General features: G+C 44.0%; 1 protein-coding gene across 4 annotated transcripts in view; it reads right to left on the bottom strand.

The window, feature by feature from the left end:
• The window catches only part of LOC140393974 (cryptochrome-1-like), a 207,082-nt gene that overhangs the window by 174,116 nt on the left and 13,826 nt on the right, over window positions 1–19,140 (bottom strand). For all 4 annotated transcript variants that reach the window (XR_011935795.1, XM_072480678.1, XM_072480677.1 and 1 more), the window contains exons 3-6: window positions 18,607–18,749; window positions 17,522–17,706; window positions 8,833–8,921; window positions 8,412–8,552 (exon numbers count right to left, since the gene is read on the bottom strand). Coding sequence is in view for 3 of the 4 variants with exons in the window: in XM_072480678.1 (XP_072336779.1) it covers window positions 8,412–8,552; window positions 8,833–8,921; window positions 17,522–17,706; window positions 18,607–18,749 (558 nt within the window). In the remaining variant the exon portion in view is untranslated. The remainder of the gene's footprint in view (window positions 1–8,411; window positions 8,553–8,832; window positions 8,922–17,521; window positions 17,707–18,606; window positions 18,750–19,140) is intronic.

The following is a 19,140-nucleotide window of genomic DNA, read 5'->3' as shown; positions in this document are numbered from 1 at the left end:
ACAGGTGATGGATAAAAGTGATAATGTAATAGATCACAAGCAATGGTCATTTTGTTCAACAAATGCTTTGCATCAGTCTCACATTGGAGAAACGAGGATAGAATAAAATATCAATAAAAGAGAAATTGTTTTTGAGATTGTATCCATGCCAATGCAGACAATGACATGCACATTTAAGAAGCTGCACAACAGTGATATCACTGCTCGGGAGGCTCGAGGATAAATGGTATAGCCTCCATGTTAGATGTTCACTCTTCCTGGTGATCCCTACTGCAGATGTTGCTCACTGCTATCTGTGACTCTGCGTCATTAAGTCAAGCATTAGTCAAGTAACTGTTAGGACCCAGACTAGATCAAGGCCTGTGCAGAGCTGTATAATTGATGTTAGGAATAAACTTCATGCAATTGTGTTGAATCTGAACCCTCAACATTCTCAATATCTTGCTTAGCATAGTTTCACGGTCATGGAGAGCATTAATTTCATGCAGGCGGGGAAGGCCCTTCTACAAAATATTTACAGCAGCACCAGCTCTGCACCTGTGGGAGATGTTCACAGACTCATTAGCCAGGGGCACCTTGCCTCCAACGCAAGCACAAGCCATGGTCTCACTGATACCGAAGAAAGTCAAAGACCCGACCGAATGCAGATCCTACAGACCCATCTCGTTGACTCAATGTAGACACAAAAATACTGGCTAAAATCCTGGCCAGGTGACTGTCCACCATCTGCAAGGTACAAGTCAGGAGTGTGATGGAATACTGCCCACTTGCCTGGATGAGTGCAGCTCCAACATCACTCGAGAAGCTCAACATCATTCAGGACAAAGCAGCCCACTTGATTGGTAACCCTTCCACAAACATTAAATCCCTTCCACCACCGACAAAACAGTGGTAGCCGTGTGCACCATCTACAAGATGCACTGCAGGAACTCACCAAGGCTCCATAGACAGTACCTTCAAAACCCACAACAATCTAGGACAGGGGTGGAAACAACTGGGAACACTACCATGGAGGTTCCCCTCTAAGTCAATCACCATTCTGACTTGGAAATATATTGCTGTTCCTTCACTGTCGTTGGGTCAAAATCCTAGAACTCCTTACTTAAAAGCACTGTGGGTGTACCTCCCCTTCAGGGACTGCAGCAGTCCAAGAAGGCAGCTCACCACTGTTGCTAACTTTTGGTTGGCTCGTAATTCGTAATTTGCTCTGTTTGTTTAACCTTTGCTCTAGAGTCGCCAGGTATCTTTATGATACCGCCCCACCGCCCCGCCACGAGATTCAAGTTCAAGTTCAAGTACTGATCAATAACTCAACTCACCAATTAGTAAGATTCAAATCAAAACACATTTATTATAGACAGTAAGTCACTACTTATGCATATAACTCTACTTTCCAGACTATTTCTATCACTAAAAGGCCTATACTTAGCTTCGGAATTGGCCCACCAGGTCAGGGGAACAAATGGCCTTTCGTTCGATCGGAGTCTGCAGGATTCAAAAGCTGGTATGGACTGGTAGCTAGGAGCGCCCATCTCGTAGCGTGCGTTGACTGGAGACTTACTTGTTTGGTGCGGCAGCTTGGACAGGTCACTCACGGGTTGATTCAAGTTGCTGAGTGACCCTGCCAAGAAGACCGATTTGAACTTGGGGACTCTATTTTATAGTCCCCAGGGGCTTCCCGCCATTCGGGGCGGACCCCGTACCTGGTTCCAAGTGATTGGACTACGTTTCGATCACTTGGATCGATTTCTCCAATACTGGAGTTGTTCCCTGATCGCTGGGCGGTCCCTAAATGTCCGTTGGCCTTCCTTTGTCTTGGCTCCTGCTGACGCCGAGGAGTCTGGCTTCACCTTAAGTGTTTCAATTGTGCCTTGGAATCACTCATTACTATGCAGATGGCAGCTGGTTTCAGTGCTGTCTGGTTTTTGCAAGTTCCAATACACAGGATTTCTGCACTTGCTCGTTTTTGCCCGTGTTGGCTGAATTTCCCTTTAGTCTTTGCGGTTCTCCATTTTAAGTCGGGAAGTGGCCAACCCAGGTGGCTACACCACCACCTTCTGAAGGGCAACTAGGGATGGGCAATAAATGTTGCCCTAACCAATGACACCCAAATCCGGTAAATGGGTTTTAAGAAAATGATAGTTCTTTCAAACATTGACAAAGTGCTGAATGCCTCTTATCTGATGCATCATTAAAAAAAAAAATTCAGAGTACCCAATTGTTTAATTTTTTTCCATTTAAGGGGCAATTTAGCATGGCCAGTCCACCTAACCTACACATCTTTGGGTTGTGGGGGTGAGACCCATGCAGACACTGGGAGAATGTGCAAACTCCACATGGACAGTGACCCAGGGCCAGGATGCGAACCTGGGTCCTCAGCGCCATAGACTGCAGTGCTAACCACTGTACCACGAGCCACCCATCATTTTATGTTTTAATGTTAAGAGTACCGAGATATTGCAATAGAGGTCTAGATCTTCACCTTGGAATAGCAATGCTTCCCATTCAAAAAAATGTATTTGATCTATCTCGGCCTGGATGCACTGGGACATGGGTAATTAAAAGTTGACTCGTTGACCATTCTTGTGCTTCAGAATGAGTGCCTCATTAGCTTTGAGGCAGACATGCTCTACCCCATCTGGTGTGCATATCATGCAGTCGGGGATAATGAGAGAAAGTTTTTAAATCCTTAGTTAAGAAATCTCACTCTCAAGCATGGGCCAAAAGAAAAGGCAATACCTGGCACAAAAGGATGGTTTGTCTTTTTTGTACTTTCCCCAGGTACGTTTGATGCAAGCATGAAAATTCTCCCTGTTAGTACTACTCATACCTAATATATCACCAGCAACCAGATTTAAACTGATAAGAACTGTTATAACCTGCCTACTTACGATTGGCTGGGGACTAATGACTATCCCACAATCCTATGGGAGTATGAACTTCCCCAATGAGGGGGGCGGAGAAACTCCTAGTATAAATAAGCTGGCCAGTTCAGGAACCAGCAGGAAGGAGAAGGTAGCAAGGGAAGTTAGTGCTACTGTTATGTATATATTGTTATAGTAAATAAACGTTATTATTTTGTATCCTTAAAACTCGTGCTGGATTCTTCGTGGCCCTTACAAAAAGAACATAAGAACTAAGAGCAGGAGTAGGCCATCTGTCCCCTCATGCCTGCTCCGCCATTCAATGAGATCATGGCTGATGTTTTGTGGACTCAGCTCCACTTTCCAGCCCGAACACCATAACCCTTAATCCCTTTATTCTTCAAAAAACGATCTTTATCTTAAAAACATTTAATGAAGGAGCCTCTACTGCTTCACTGGGCAAGGAATTCCATAGATTCACAACCCTTTGGGTGAAGAAGTTCCTCCTAAACTCAGTCCTAAATCTACTTCCCCTTATTTTGAGGCTATGCCCCCTAGTTCTGCTTTCACCCGCCAGTGGAAACAACCTGCATGCATCTATCCTAGCTCTTCCCTTCATAATTTTATATGTTTCTATACGATCTCCCCTCATCCTTCTAAATTCCAACGAGTACAGTCCCAGTCTACTCAACCTCTCCTCGTAATCCAACCCCTTCAGCTCTGGGATTAACCTAGTGAATCTCCTCTGCACACCCTTGAGTGCCAGTACGTCCTTTCTCAAGTAAGGAGACCAAAACTGAACACAATACTCCAGATGTGGCCTCACCAACACCTTATACAATTGCAGCATAACCTCCCTCGTCTTAAACTCCATCCCTCTGGCAATGAAGGACAAAATTCCATTTGCCTTCTTAATCACCTGTAAACCAACTTTTTGCGACTCACGCACTAGCACACCCAGGTCCCTCTGCAAGGCAGGATGTTTTAATATTTTATCATTTAAATAATAATCCCTTTTGCTGTTATTCCTACCAAAATGGATAACCTCATTTGTCAACATTGTTTTCCATCTGCCAGACCCCAGCCCATTCACTTAGCCTATCCAAATCCCTCTGCAGACTTCCAGTATCCTCTGCACTTTTTGCTTTACCACTCATCTGAGTGTCGTCTGCAAACCTGGGAACCAAGGGCAATGTGTCAAACTCCAAATCGTCTATGCAAATTGAGAACAATTGTGGGCCCAACAATGATCCCTGAGGGACACCACGAGCTACTGATTGCCAACCAGAGAAACACCCATTAATCCCCACACTTTGCTTTCTATTAATTAACCAATCCTCTATCCATGCTCCTACTTCACCCTTAATGCCATGCATCTTTATCTTATGCAGCAACCTTTTGTGTGGCACCTTGTCAAAGGCTTTCTGGAAATCCAGATATACCACATCCATTGGCTCCCCATTGTCTACCGCACTGGCAATGTCCTCAAAAAATTCCACTAGGCACGACCTGCCCTTTATGAACCCATGCTGCGTCTGCCCAATGGAACAATTTCCATACGGATGCCTCGCTATTTCTTCCTTGATGATAGATTCCAGCATCTTCCTTACTACCAAAGTCAAGCTAACTGGCCTATAATTACCCGCTTTCTGCCTACCTCCTTTTTTAAACAGTGGTGTCACTTCTGCTAATTTCCAATCCGCCGGGACCACCCCAGAGTCTAGTGAATTTTGGTAAATTATCACTAGTGCAGTTGCAATTTCCCTAGCCATCTCTTTTAGCACTCTGGGATGCATTCCATCAGGGCCAGGAGACTTGTCTACCTTTGGCCCCATTAGCTTGCCCATCACTACCTCCTTAGTGATAAAAATCCTCTCAAGGTCCTGACCTGTCATTGCCTCATTTCTATCAGTCACTGGCATGTTATTTGTGTCGTCCACTGTGAAGTCCGACCCAAAAACGTGTTCATCTCCTCAGCCATTTCCTCATCTCCCATTATTAAATCTCCCTTCTCATCCTCTAAAGGACCAATATTTACCGTAGCCACTCTTTTGTTTTATATATTTGTAGAAACTTTTACGATCTGTTTTTATATTCTGAGCAAGTTTACTCTCATAATCTATCTTACTCTTCTTTATCGTTTTTTTAGTAACTTTCTGTTGCCCCCTAAAGATTTCCCAGTCCTCTAGTCTCCCACTAATGTTTGCCACTTTGTTTTTTCCTTCAATTTGATACTCTCCCTTATTTCCTTGGATATCCATGGTCGATTTTCCCTCTTTCTACCGTCCTACTGTGAAAAATCACTTGGAAGGTTCTCCACTGTTCCTCAACTGTTTCACCATAAAGTCTTTGCTCCCAGTCTACCTTAGCTACTTCGTCTCATCGCATTGTAATCTCCTTTGTTTAAGCACAAAACACTTAGCGTTTGATTTTACCTTCTCACCCTCCATCTGCATTTTAAATTCCACCATATTGTGACCGCTCCTTCCGAGAGGATCCCAATCATTCCTGTCTCATTACACAGGACCAGATCTAGGACCGCTTGTTCCCTCGTAGGTTCCATTACGTACTGTTCTAGGAAACTATCGCGGATACATTCTATAAACTCCTCCTCAAGGCTGCCTTGACCGACCTGGTTAAACCAATCGACATGTAGATTAAAATACCCCATGATAACTGCTGTACCATTTCTACATGCATCCGTTATTTCTTAGTTTATTGCCTGCCCCACCATAATGTTATTATTTGGTGGCCTATAGACTACTCCTTTCAGTGACTTTTTCGCCCTACTATTCCTAATTTCCACTCAAATGGATTCAACCTTATCCTCCATAGCAACGATGTCATCCCTTACTATTGCCCAGATGTCATCCTTAAATAACAGAGCTACACCACCTCCCTTACCATACACTCTGTCCTTCCGAATAGTTTGATACCCTCGGATATTTAACTCCCAGTCGTGACCATCCTTTAACCATGTTTCAGTAATGGCCACTAAATCATAGTCATTCCCGATGATTTGCGCCATCAACTCATTTACCTTATTCCGAATACTACGAGCATTCAGGCAAAGTACACTTATGTTGGCCTTCTTACCTCGGTTTTGAATCTTAACACCTCGATCAATAACCTCTCCTAAGTTATATTTCCTCTTAACTTTTCTCCTAATTTTCCCCTAAATTTCCTTGTCGTTGAACCCATATCTTCATGTAACAACCTGCTGCGTCGCTTACCATTAATGTTTTTACTTCCCGTTTTATTCCTTTCAGTATTACTGGTCCTACTCACTGAGCTCCCCTCAGTCACTGTACCTTGTACTGTCGCCCTTTTTGATTTTTGACTATGGCTTCTCTGCCTTACACTTCCCACCCTTACTGCCTTTTGTTTCTGTCCCTGTTTTACTACCTTCCAACTTCCTGCATCGGTTCCCATCCCCCTGCCACATTAGTTTAAACCCTCCCCAACAGCTTGAGCAAACCCCCCCCCCTTGGACATCGGTTCCAGTCCTGCCCAGGTGCAGACCGTCCGGTTTGTACTGGTCCCACCTCCCCCAGAACCAGTTCCAATGCCCCAGGCATTTGAATCCCTCCCTCTTGCACCATCTCTCGAGCTACGCATTCATCCTATCTATCCTGACATTGCTACTCTCGACTAGCTCGTGGCACAGGTAGCAATCCTGAGATTACTACCTTTGAGGTCCTACTTTTTAGTTTAATTCCCAACTCCCTGAATTCAGCTTGTAGGATCTCGTCCCATTTTTTACCTATATCGTTGGTGCCTATATGCACCACGACAGCTGGCTGTCCCCCCCCCCTCCCCCCGAATGTCCTGCAGCCGCTCCAAGACATCCTTGACCCTTGCACCAGGGAGGCAACATACCATCCTGGAGTCTCGATTGCGTCCGCAGAACTGCCCGTCTATTCCCCTTACGATTGAGTCCCCTATCACTATAGCCCTGCCATTCTTCTTCCTGCCCAGCTGCTCAGCAGAGCCGGCCACGGTGCCATGACCCTGGCTGCTGCTGGCTTCCCCTGGTGAGCCATCTCCCTCAACAGTATCCAAAGCGGTATATCTTTTTTGCAGGGAGATGACCGCAGGGGACGCCTGCACTGTCTTCCTACTCTTGTTCTGTCTTTTGGTCACCCAGTTTCTATCTCCCTCAGTAACTTTCACCTGCGGTATGACCAACTCGCTAAATGTGCTATCCACAACGTCCTCAACATCGCGGATGCTCCAAAGCGAGTCCATCCGCAGCTCCAGAGCCGTCAAGCGGTCCAACAGGAGCTGCAACTGGACACACTTCTTGCACGTGGAGGAGCCAGGGACAGTGGACGTGTCCCTGAGCTCCCACATCGCACACGAGGAGCATGACACGGGTCTGGGATCTCCTGCCATGTCTTAAACCTTAGGTAAACTTATACAACTACAACTCCAAAATACAAAAGAAAAAATAAATAAATTAGACAATGAAAAGAAAAACTACTTCCCCCCCCCCAAGCTTCGAATTCCCACCTAGATTAAAATTCCCAAACTCACTCTTGGTTGTGTCTCACTCTGGCTCACTGGGAGAATACTTGGGGTTGGGTGGCAACTTTGCCCCACATATAAAGCATTAAAATAGTCACTTTTATAGTAGTTTCAATTATTGGCAATGTACTTCATAATAGGAATCTCATATGTGCAGTCAGAAGCAAAATAAGAGCATTCACTGCAGCACTTCTCACCTCTCTGCAAAACAGGCTTATGGTGTGGTTCGTTGAAAGAGGAGAAAAAAGGCAGCAGGAGATGGTGGCGCAGTGGCAATGTCACTAGGCTAGTAAACCAGAGACTCAGGGGACATGGGTTCAAATCCCACCATTGTAGCTGGTGGAATTTTGAAAGCCAGTATCAATTATTAGAAAAAGCATCTGGTTCACCAATTCTATTTAGGGAAGGAAATTTGCGGAAATTTGCCATCTACATGTCACTCCAGATCCACAGCAATGTGGTTGATTCTTAACTGCCCTCTGTTCTGGCCTTGCAAGCCACAAGGGCAAATAGGGGTGGGCAAAAAATGCTACCCAGCCAGCAAAGCCCACATCCCATGAAAAAATAAAGAAAAAGCATTTTTATTTAAGGTCACCGTTTTATCAAAAATCTCAAAATCGATGTGATTTGGGCAGCATGGTAGCAGTGTTTGGGCAGCACGGTAGCACAGTGGATAGCACTGTGGCTTCACAGCACCAGGGTCCCAGGTTCGATTCCCGCTGGGTCACTGTCTGTGCTGAGTCTGCACGTTCTCCCCGTGTCCGCGTGGGTTTCCTCCCATAGCCCAAAGACGTGCAGGTTAGGTGGATTGGCCATGCTAAATTGCCCTTAGTGACCAAAAAGGTTGGGAGGGGGTCATTGGGTTATGGGGATAGGGTGGAAGTGAGGGCTTAAGTGGGTCGATGCACACTCGATGGCCCGTATGGCCTCCTTCTGCACTGTATGTTCTATGATTAATCAGCATTAAACAGCTCCCAATAGCAACTAATTTCAATGCTTCAAAACACAAACTTAACTCACTTTTTTATATAAATCTGTTAGCTTGAAGTAGAAGAGCCGACAGGACAGACAACCAAATCGAAGGTAGGGACTGAGGCCTGTGGGACTTGCCAGCAGTGAAAAGGCATTCATTCTGGGTCTTTCAAAGCTTGCTACCCATGCCTGCAAGAGAAATACAAGTGATTAAATCTCTCATATTGCAGATGAAGTGTTTATTTTATATTGCAGATCGAGGGTCTATTTTATGTTGCAGATCAAGGGTCTATTTTACAGCCCCAATATCCCCACCAGTCTGCATGAGGTATCTACAGCAAGCTACTCTATTTGATTTATGTTCCCTTAAAAGTTTTCTGCTCTTTTGGCTGGGCTATTTTTAAACTCCCGATTTAATCAGTTGCTTTCCTGATGTTGAAAAATGGAGTGTAAAGATCTAGAAGGATACCTTTCTTTCCAAATGTCTCTCGAGTCGAGTTAAAGCCGCTGTTTCTCCACCTGGCCACACAGCAGAATGCAGACCTTCAATATCAAAACCTAGTTAGACAAATGCCGGGGATCAATACAATTAGACAAATATCCAGGATTCAGCTTGTGGTTAAACAGTTAGAATTTGACTGATACGATTGGACAAATAGTCACAGTTGAGTTACTATATTCAAAACCTTGCTTTTGTTGGCTGATCTAAACAGTTTAGAAAATCAAAAATACTGCTCGGCATTTTATTCTGCAACAATTGTTTCCATTTTAGCTTTGGAAAGCCAAGATAGAACAATCGTTCAGAAGAAAATGTTGTAAGCGTAAACATAAACAGGAGGTCATCCTTTCGCCCCTAGAGTCGGTTCAAACACCAATTAGATGATGGCTGATCTGTGATCTAACCCATACCTGGTTTTACCCCTAATCCCTCATTATCTTGGGTTTTTGCTAACCAAACAGTTGCAGATTTAAAGTGAACAATTATCAAGCATCAAATTCCATTTATGGAAAAGAGTTCACCATTTCTACCATCCGTTACATGTGTTGCCTAACTTCACACCTGAAAGACCTGGCTCTTATTTTTATGTTGTGCCCCCTAATCGTATACTCCATAAATCAGATTAAATAGTTCCTTATATACCCTGCCTGTTCGTTATGAAAACTAATCAAATCTCCCGTTAACCTTCTATTACAGGGAATACAACACCACTTAAATTAATCTCTCCTCATAATTCAACCCCTGGATTCAGGTATATCGTAGTAAATCTAAACTGCATTTCTCAGAGAACAATATATCCATCCTGAGGTGTGTTCCCAGACCTCAATACTGTACACCAGGTGTGGTGGTCTAACTAGGGCTACAGACCCAAAATCCAATTGAATGTAATGTCCATTGGAAATTCCTTTTAGGCACATTGTTCATTCTGTTACTATATATTTTTAAATCTATCTGGTTTAGCACAGTGGGCTAAGACAGCTGGCTTGTAATGCAGAACAAGACCAGCAGCGTGGGTTCAATTCCCTTTCCAGCCTCCGAACAGGCGCCGGAATGTGGTGACTAGGGGCTTTTCATAGTAACTTCATTGAAGCCTACTTGTGACAGACAATAAGTGATTATTATGGAGGATGAATTGTGATGAGGATGCAGGGATCCTACAGCAAGATCTGGACAGGTTGGGCGAGTGGGCAAACCAATGGCCGATGCAGTATAATTTGGATAAGCAGGAGGTTATTCATTTTGGAAGCAAAAACAAGAAGACAGATTACTACCTAAATGGTTGTAAATTGGGAGAGTGTGCAGTGGGACCTGGGTGTCCTTGTGCACCATTCGCTGAAGGTAAGCATGCAGGTGCAGCAGGCGGTAAAGAAGGCTAATGGTATGTTGGCCTTCATTCCAAGAGGTTTCGAGTATAGAAGCAGGGATGTGTTGCTGCAATTATACAGGGCCTCGGTGAGGCCACACTTGTGAGTATTGTGTGCAGTTCTGCTCTCCTTCTCGGAGGAAGGATGTTCTTGCTCTCGAGGGAGTACAGCGAAGGTTTACCAGATCGATTCCAGGGATGGCAGGACTGTCATACGAGGAGAGATTGACTAGGTTGGGATTGTTCTTGCTGGAGTTCAGGAGAATGAGGGGGGGAATCTCAGAGACTTATAAAATTCTAACAGGACTAGACAGGGCAGATGCAGGCAAGATGTTACCAATGATTGGTGTGTCCAGAACCAGGGGTCTGGACACACCGGAGGATTCAGGGTAAACCATTTCAGACAGAGATAAGGAGACATTTCTTCAGAGTGGCGAGCCTGTGGAATTCATTACCACAGGAAGTAGTTGATGCTAAAACCTTTGAATATATTCAAGAGGCGGCTGGATATAGCACTTGGGGAGAATGTGATCAAAGGCTATGGGGAGAAAGTAGGATTAGCTATTGAGTTGGATGATCAGCCATGATCGTGCTGAATGGTGGAACAGGCTTGAAGGGCCAAAAGGCCTCCTCCTGCTCCTATCTTCTATGTACCTATGTATATGTAATGAAACTAAATGACCCTATTACTCAAGTCGAGGAGTGAGGTTTGAAAGAATGTGCTGGGGAATCATGAGGGTATATCACCCTCCATTCATTCATCAGCTCCTGATGAAAGCCCTTACAGTAAAAAGCACAATCAAGTTCCAGAACTGATTTGTCCTACATTGGAGTGATTGCAACCTTTCCCCTGAGCACACCCATCAGCAATACTGACACAGGGGGTGATTCTCAATTGTTCATACTCTTGCCCAAGAGTATTATGAACAAGTAAGAACCACCAATCATTTCATTAGTCTTTTTGGTTATTTTTCTGTTCATGACATTTTAATGATCTATATGTATGGACTTACTTCCCCCACCCCTAAAATGCTCTTTGGATCTGAACTGTTTGCAGATTTACACTATTTAGAAAGTATTATTCCATTGTTTTGAGATAAAAAAGTTGATCTCACATTTGTTCACACTACACTGAAATGCATTTCTCTGTTCATGTTTGAAAACAAATATTGCTCATAGGTTGTGCGCATCACTGGCAAGGCCAGCATTTATTACATCACAAATAGTCCTCAAAATCGTAGTGGCGAGACACCACCATGAACTGCTATGTCCTTGGTGTCGGTTTACTCACAATACTGTTAAGAGAGGACGTTCCAAGATTTTGCCCCAGTGACTGTGCTTCTCCACCACCTAAAAAAGGACAAGAGCAGCAGGTCAAGGGTTTGGAAGATGCTACTGAAAGAGCCTTGGCGAGTTGCTGCAGTGCATCTTATAGATGGTACATACCGTTGCCACTGCTGAGACAATAGTGGTTGGGAGTGGACTGAATGTTTAAGGCAGTGAATGTGGTGCAAATTGGGCTGTTTTGTCCTGAATGTTGTCATGCTTTGAAGAATTAGTTGTTCATTCATCACAGACATACCAATCTATGTTAGCTGTTAATTCATCACAGACATACCAATCTATGTCCTCCTCTTGTAGCCACAGTACGTGTGTGGCTGGTCCAGTTTAAGTTTCTGGATAACGGTAACCCTTGGGATGTTGTTAATTTATTAATATCTTTTATTTCATGCCTTTGCCTACACTGCTTACAATGTCACCAAACTGCATCGTCAACAAACTTGGATATGTGGGTCTCAATGCCATCATGAATAAATATGGAGAATAGTTGAGGGTCCACAGATCCTTGGGACACCACTAGTCATATGCTGTCCATTGCTGCTATTGTATCTCCTGCTGCGCAGTCAATTTCCATATCAAGTCAATAATTGACCTTTAATTACATGATCTTCGGTTTTAGTTAACAGTTTCTTATGAGAGACATTAATCAATTGCCTTCTGAAAGTGTATCCCAATAACATTCCCTTATCCACTACTTTGATCACCATTTCAAAAATGTCAAATCAGATTCTTAAGACACGACTTATGTTTAACAAATACACGATTCTTAATTGTAAGCTCTATTAATTTAACGGATGCCAAGCTAACTGGTCTACAAATCCCTTGTGTTTCATTCAACTTGAGTGGAGTGACATGTCCAGTTTTCTAATCTAAAGAAACAGGTCATGAACCAAGAAAACTTTGGAGTTTTATAGTTAGAATATCTGCAACTCCTTCCTTGAAGTCTGGGATGAAAATAATTTGGCTCAAGAGATTAGTTATTCTTTTGTGCCATTATTTTCTTAATTACTGTTATTTGCTTTAAATTAAGTTTGGCAACTCTGATTCAATATTCCTCTACTGTAACTATTCAATATCTGCACCATTTCCTTTTTTCAATTTGCAATATCAACATCAGATCTCAAGGCCTGCAACATTGTTCCTTTTTCAATCCTAGTTAAGACCATAAGAAATAGGAGCAGAATTAGGCCATTCAGCCCATCAAGTCTGCTCCACCATTCAAATCATGCCCGACATGTTTCTCATCCCCATTCTCCTGCCTTCTCCCCATAACCCCTGATCTCCTTATTAATCAAGAACATCTCATTAAATTTGATATCCTTGAATTATTCTTTTCATATGCATGGGCAGCACAAGTGGCTAGCACTGTGGCTTCACAACACCAGGGACCCAGGTTCAATTCCCTGCTGGGTCACTGTCTGTGCGGAGTCTGCACATAGAACATTACAGCGCAGTCCAGGCCCTTCGGCCCTCGATGTTGCGCCGACCTGTGAAACCACTCTAAAGCCCATCTACACTATTCCCTTATTGTCCATATGACTATCCAATGACCATTTGAATGTCCTTAGTGTTGGCGAGTCCACTACTGTTGCAGGCAGGGCATTCCACGCCCTTACTACCATCTGAGTAAAGAACCTACCTCTGACATCTGTCTTATATCTATCTCCCCTTAATTTAAAGGTATGTCCCCTCATGCTAGACATCACCATCCGAGGAAAAAGGCTCTCACTGTCCACCCTATCCAATCCTCTGATCATCTTGTATGCCTCAATTAAGTCACCTCTTAACCTTCTTCTCTCTAACGAAAACAGCCTCAAGTCCCTCAGCCTTTCCTCATAAGATCTTCCCTCCATACCAGGCAACATTCTGGTAAATCTCCTCTGCACCCTTTCCAATGCTTCCACATCCTTCCTATAATGTGGTGAGCAGAATTGCACGCAATACTCCAAATGCGGCCGCACCAGAGTGTTGTATGGCTGCAACATGACTTCATGGCTCCTAAACTTAATCCCTCTACCAATAAAAGCTAACACACCATACACCTTCTTAACAACCCTCTCAACCTGGGTGGCAACTTTCAGGGATCTATGTACATGGACACCGAGATCTCTCTGCTCCTCCACACTGCCAAGAATCTTACCATTAGCCCAGTACTCTGTCTTCCTGTTATTCCTTCCAAAATGAATCACCTCACACTTTTCTGCATTAAACTCCATTTGCCACCTCTCAGCCCAGCGCTGCAGCTTATCTATGTCCCTCTGTAACTTGTAACATCCTTCCGTACTGTCCACAACTCCACCGATTTTAGTGTCATCTGCAAATTTACTCACCCATCCTTCTACACCCTCCCCCAGGTCATTTATAAAAATGACAAACAGCAGTGGCCCAAAAACAGATCCTGGTGGTACACCACTAGTAACTGGACTCTGGTCTGAACATTTCCCATCAACCACCACCCATTGTCTTCTTCCAGCTAGCCAATTTCTGATCCAAACTGATAAATCACCCTGAATCCCATGCCTCCATATTTTCTGCAGTAGCCGACCATGGGGAACCTTATCAAACGCTTTACTGAAATCCATATACACCACATCAACTGCTTTACCCTCATCCACCTGTTTGGTCACCTTCTCAAAGAACTCAATAAGGTTTGTGAGGCACAACCTACCCTTCACAAAACCGTGTTGACTATCTCGAATCAAATTATTCCTTTCCAGATGATTATACATCCCATCTCTTATTAACCTTTCCAAGATTTTTCCCACAACAGATGTAAGGCTCACTGGTCTATAGTTACCGGGGTTATCTCTACTCCCCTTCTTGAACAAGGGGACAACATTTGCTATCCTCCAGTCTTCTGGCACTATTCCTGTAAAGATCAAGGCCAAAGGCTCAGCAATCTCCTCCCTAGCTTCCCAGAGAATCCTAGGATAAATCCCACCCGGCCCAGTTGACTTATCTATTTTCACACTTTCCAGAATTGCTAACACCTCCTCCTTATGAATCTCAAGCCCTTCTAGTCTAGTAGCCTGAATCTCAGTATTCTCCTCGACAACATTGTCTTTTTCCTGTGTGAATACTGACGAAAAATATTCATTTACCACCTCTCCTATCTCCTCGGACTCCAAGCACAACTTCCCACTACTGTCCTTGACTGGCCCTACTCTTACCCTAGTCATTCTTTTATTCCTGACATATCTATAGAAAGCTTTAGGGTTATCCTTGATCCTACCTGCCAAAGACGTCTCATGTCCCCTCCTGGCTCTTCTTAGCTCTCTCTTTAGGTCCTTCCTAGCTAACTTGTAACTCTCGAGCTCCCTAACTGAACCTTCATGTCTCATCTTTACATAAGTCTCCTTCTTCCTCTTGACAAGTGTTTCGACTGCTTTAGTAAACCACGGTTCACTCACTCGACCACTTCCTCCCTGCCTGACAGGTACATACTTATCAAGGACACGCAATAGCTGTTCCTTGAACAAGCTCCACATTTCCATTGTGCCCATCCCCTGCAGTTTTCCTCTCCATCCGATGTATCCCATGTCTTGCCTCATCGCATCATAATTGCCTTTCCCCCAGATATAACTCTTGCCCTGCGGTATATACCTATCCCTTTCCATCACTAAAGTAAACGTAATCGAATTGTGGTCACTATCACCAAAGTGCTCACCTACCTCCAAATCCAACACCTGTCCTGGTTCATTACCCAGTACCAAATCCAATATGGCCTCGCCTCTCATAGGCCTATCTACATACTGTGTCAGGAAACCCTCCTGCACACATTGGACAAAAATCGGACCCATCTAAAGTACTCTAACTATAGCGTTTCCAGTCAATATTTGGAAAGTTAATGTCCCCCATAACAACTGCCCTGTTGCTTTCGCTCCTATCCAGAATCATCTTTGCAATCCTCTCCTCTACATCTGAAACTTTTCGGAGGCCTATAGAAAACCCCTAACAGGGTGACCTCTCCTTTCCTGTTTCTAACCTCTGCCCATACTACCTCAGTAGACGGATCCTCATCAAACGTCCTTTCTGCCACCGTAATACTGTCCTTGACTCACAATGCCACCCCTCCCCCTCTTTTACCACCTTCCCTGAGCTTACTGAAATATCTAAATCCTGGCACCTGCAACAACCATTCCTGTCCCTGCTCTATCCAGGTCTCCGAAATGGCCACAACATCGAAGTCCCAGGTACCAACCCATGCCGCAAGTTCACCCACCTTATTCCGGATGCTCCTGGCATTGAAGAAGACACACTTTAAACCACCTTCCTGCCTGCCGGTACACTCCTGCAACTTTGAAACCTTACTCATGACCTCACTACTCTCAACCTCCTGTATACTGGAGCTACAATTCAGGTTCACAAGCCCCTGCTGAACTAGTTTAAACCCTCCCGAAGAGCATTAGCAAATTTCCCCCCCCCCAGAATATTGGTACCCCTCTGGTCCAGGTGCAGACCATCCCATTGGGGCTCATCCCAGAATGAGCCCCAATTATCCAGAAATCTGAAACCCTCCGTCCTGCACCATCCCTGTAGCCACGTGTTCAACTCCTCTCTCCCCCCATTCCTCGTCTCGCTATCACGTGGCACGGGTAACAACCCAGAGATAATAACTCTGTTCGTCCTAGATCCAAGTTTCCACCCTAGCTCCCCGAATTCCTGCCTTACATCCCCATCCCTTTCCCTACCTATGTCGTTGGTACCTATGTGGACTACAACTTGGGGCTGCTCCCCCTTAAGGATCCCGAAAACACGATCAGAGACATCACGCACCCTGGCACCTGGGAGGCAACACACCAACCGTGAGTCTCTCTCGTTCCCACAGAATCTCCTATCTATCCCCCTAACTATGGAGTCTCCAATAACGAATGCTCTACTCCTCTCCCCCCTTCCCTTCTGAGCAACAGGGACAGACTCTTTGCCAGAGACCTGTACCCCATGGCTTAACCCTGACATGTCTCTTCCACCCCCCCCCCCCAAACAGTATCCAAACCGGTATACTTGTTACTAAGGGGAACGGCCACAGGGGATCCCTGTACTGACTGCTTCCTCCCAGCCCCTCTCACCGTCACCCATCTATCTTTATTCTTCGGAGTAACTACATCCCTGAAGCTTCTATCGATGACCAACTCTGCCTCCCGAATGATCCGAAGTTCATCCAACTTCAGCTCCAGTTCCCTAACGCGGTTTCTGAGGAGCTGGAGATGGGTGCACTTCCCACAGATTAAAATCAGCAGGGACACTGACGGTGTCCCTCACCTCAAACATTCTGCAGGAGGAACATTGCACTACCTTCCCTGCCATCCCCTCTTGATAAAAAAAGAAAAAGAAAGAAGGAGCTTACCTGTTACTCACTCCCCGTCTCAGCAAGCACTCACTCAGCAACCTCTGCGGCCCGCACGATAACACCGGAGGGAAAATAAATAAAAACTACTTACCAGTCACCAGCCAATCCCTTACCTGCAGGCTGTGACGTCACGGTTCAACTTTCCACTTCTACCTGCCCTCGAGCCTTCCTCTTGATCCTTACAGCGGTTGTTTTTTTTGGTTAGAGGAGGGGGTAGGGAGGGAAACACTGAAGAAGTGTTTCGGGTTTAAGTGTCACTTGACAAGAGCTCCTCCACAAACCACCAGTGTCTGCGTGGGTTTCCTCCCACAGTCCAAAGGTGTGCAGGTTACATGGATTGGCCATGCTAAATTGCTCCTAAGTGTCCAAAAAGGTTAGGAGGGGTTATTGGGTTACGGGGATAGGGTGGAAGTGAGGGCTTAAGTGGGTCGGTGCAGACTCGATGGGCCGAATGGCCTCCTTCTGCACTGTATGTTCCATGTTCTATGGTTTACAGCTTCCCACCTGTTTTTGTCACTTGCACTGTTTTTTTAGGTGGAAAGGAGAAGGCAAAAAAGAAACATAGGTTCTATAGTGTGCCATGCTCTATAGTGTGCCATGCATACCAAGTTCCTCCAGCGATGGGACGCGGTATTTCTCATTATGATCATCCAATACCAATACTGCACATTTTCCAAGTCTTCCCTCACTTATGGTTTCCACTGGTGGCTCTGGAGAGTCCAACTGACTTATTAGAGTCTGGAACCGTTTATATGTTAGTGGGGGTTGTCCTCCATTCAACTCAATTATTCTGGAAGAAATAACATGAATTTGGCAAACAAAAATTTAATATTTGAGACTACAGAAACTTTTTTGCCACTACCTAGTTTGGAAAACTGAGATGGGTGTATGAAGTGCAAAAACTCATACTCAAAAGTACCTTTAAACCAATTTGTCAAGATACATCATCAAATCCAGCTTATGTTTGTCCAACATGGAAGGTACACACTCTCACCGCATGTGGCAACAGCTAAGAGTATTGACCTCCAAGTGTGTTTCATGAGTGACAGAAACAAAATATGTTGGGAATACGGAGGTCAGGTGGTATCCATTAAGAGATCGAGAATTAACTTCCTATGACTTTTTGTTCCAACTGGAAAATGTGGGAAATGGAACAGGGTTTAAGCAAGTATAGAGGCAGGGAAAGTGAGGGAAGAAAATGGAAGGTCAGAGAGATTAAATATACAAAAGGGATGTCAGTGTAACGCAAAGGAAGTGGCAATTGTACAGGTGAATAAACAAAGGATGGCCCTTTTTAATAGGTCTTAATATATTGTTTCGCAATAATGCCAGCATTTAACCAACTGATAGAGCAGTAAAGCAGTGGATACTGATAGAGACCCTGCATTACAGACTGCAGAGGGATTTGGATTTAAAGGCCACATCAGAAATACAGGGTCATAAAAGCCATTCAAATTTTGTCATGAAAAAAAAATATTTCAGAAAAAAAATCATTTCATAGATTTTCAGTTGCTATTTTATATTTACAGAGAAATGTCAGAAAAGAGATGAGATTTGTTGAAAGGGAGGGGAAAAGAAAACAGGAACTACAGAAAAAGTTGGAAGAGAGAGAAAAAAAAGTTACTTGAGTTGGGGCAGCCCCAGGTTGTCATGTCAAAAGTATTTTAGATGTATATAATAGAGTACATACTTATCTAGGTCATACAATGTGTGTGAAATCTTGACAATGACCTCAACTCCAGCTTCACTAGCCAGCTTCTTAATGGCTGCATCTCGCTCCTTCCCAAATGGCTCCGAATCATACTCGAATGTCAAACGGTTAATATTCCATTCCTGTAAGTAATGAATCTATTAGAACAAACTGAAATAAGTTCAAAAATAAAAAATATTTGCAACAATTTATTCATGTATGCCATTTTTGAAGTTGAATACTTCACTCTTCGACATTAAAAAAAAATAATCATGAAATCACTGTTGTTCAGTTGCAAGATTTCTGGATATCAGGTTTTTACCCAGTTCTTGGCTAGGTGGCCGGCAAGACGGAAACTTGTTCATCTCCAGCCAAATGCAAGTCAAAACATTTTCCAGACAGAATTTTAATTTGAATGAGCTTGATCAGAATTAATTTGGATATTATTTTTCTTGTTCTGTAGTTAGTTGGACCAAGGTGCGATATGATTATTTTATGGACAATAACTTCGGTCAAATAAATTTAACAATGCGT

The sequence above is a fragment of the Scyliorhinus torazame genome, chromosome 17 (genome assembly GCF_047496885.1).
Source record: "Scyliorhinus torazame isolate Kashiwa2021f chromosome 17, sScyTor2.1, whole genome shotgun sequence".
In the NCBI taxonomy this organism is placed as follows: Eukaryota; Metazoa; Chordata; class Chondrichthyes; order Carcharhiniformes; family Scyliorhinidae; genus Scyliorhinus; species Scyliorhinus torazame.
Note: the sequence above shows the minus strand (reverse complement) of the source record. Positions and strands in the feature narration are given on the sequence as shown.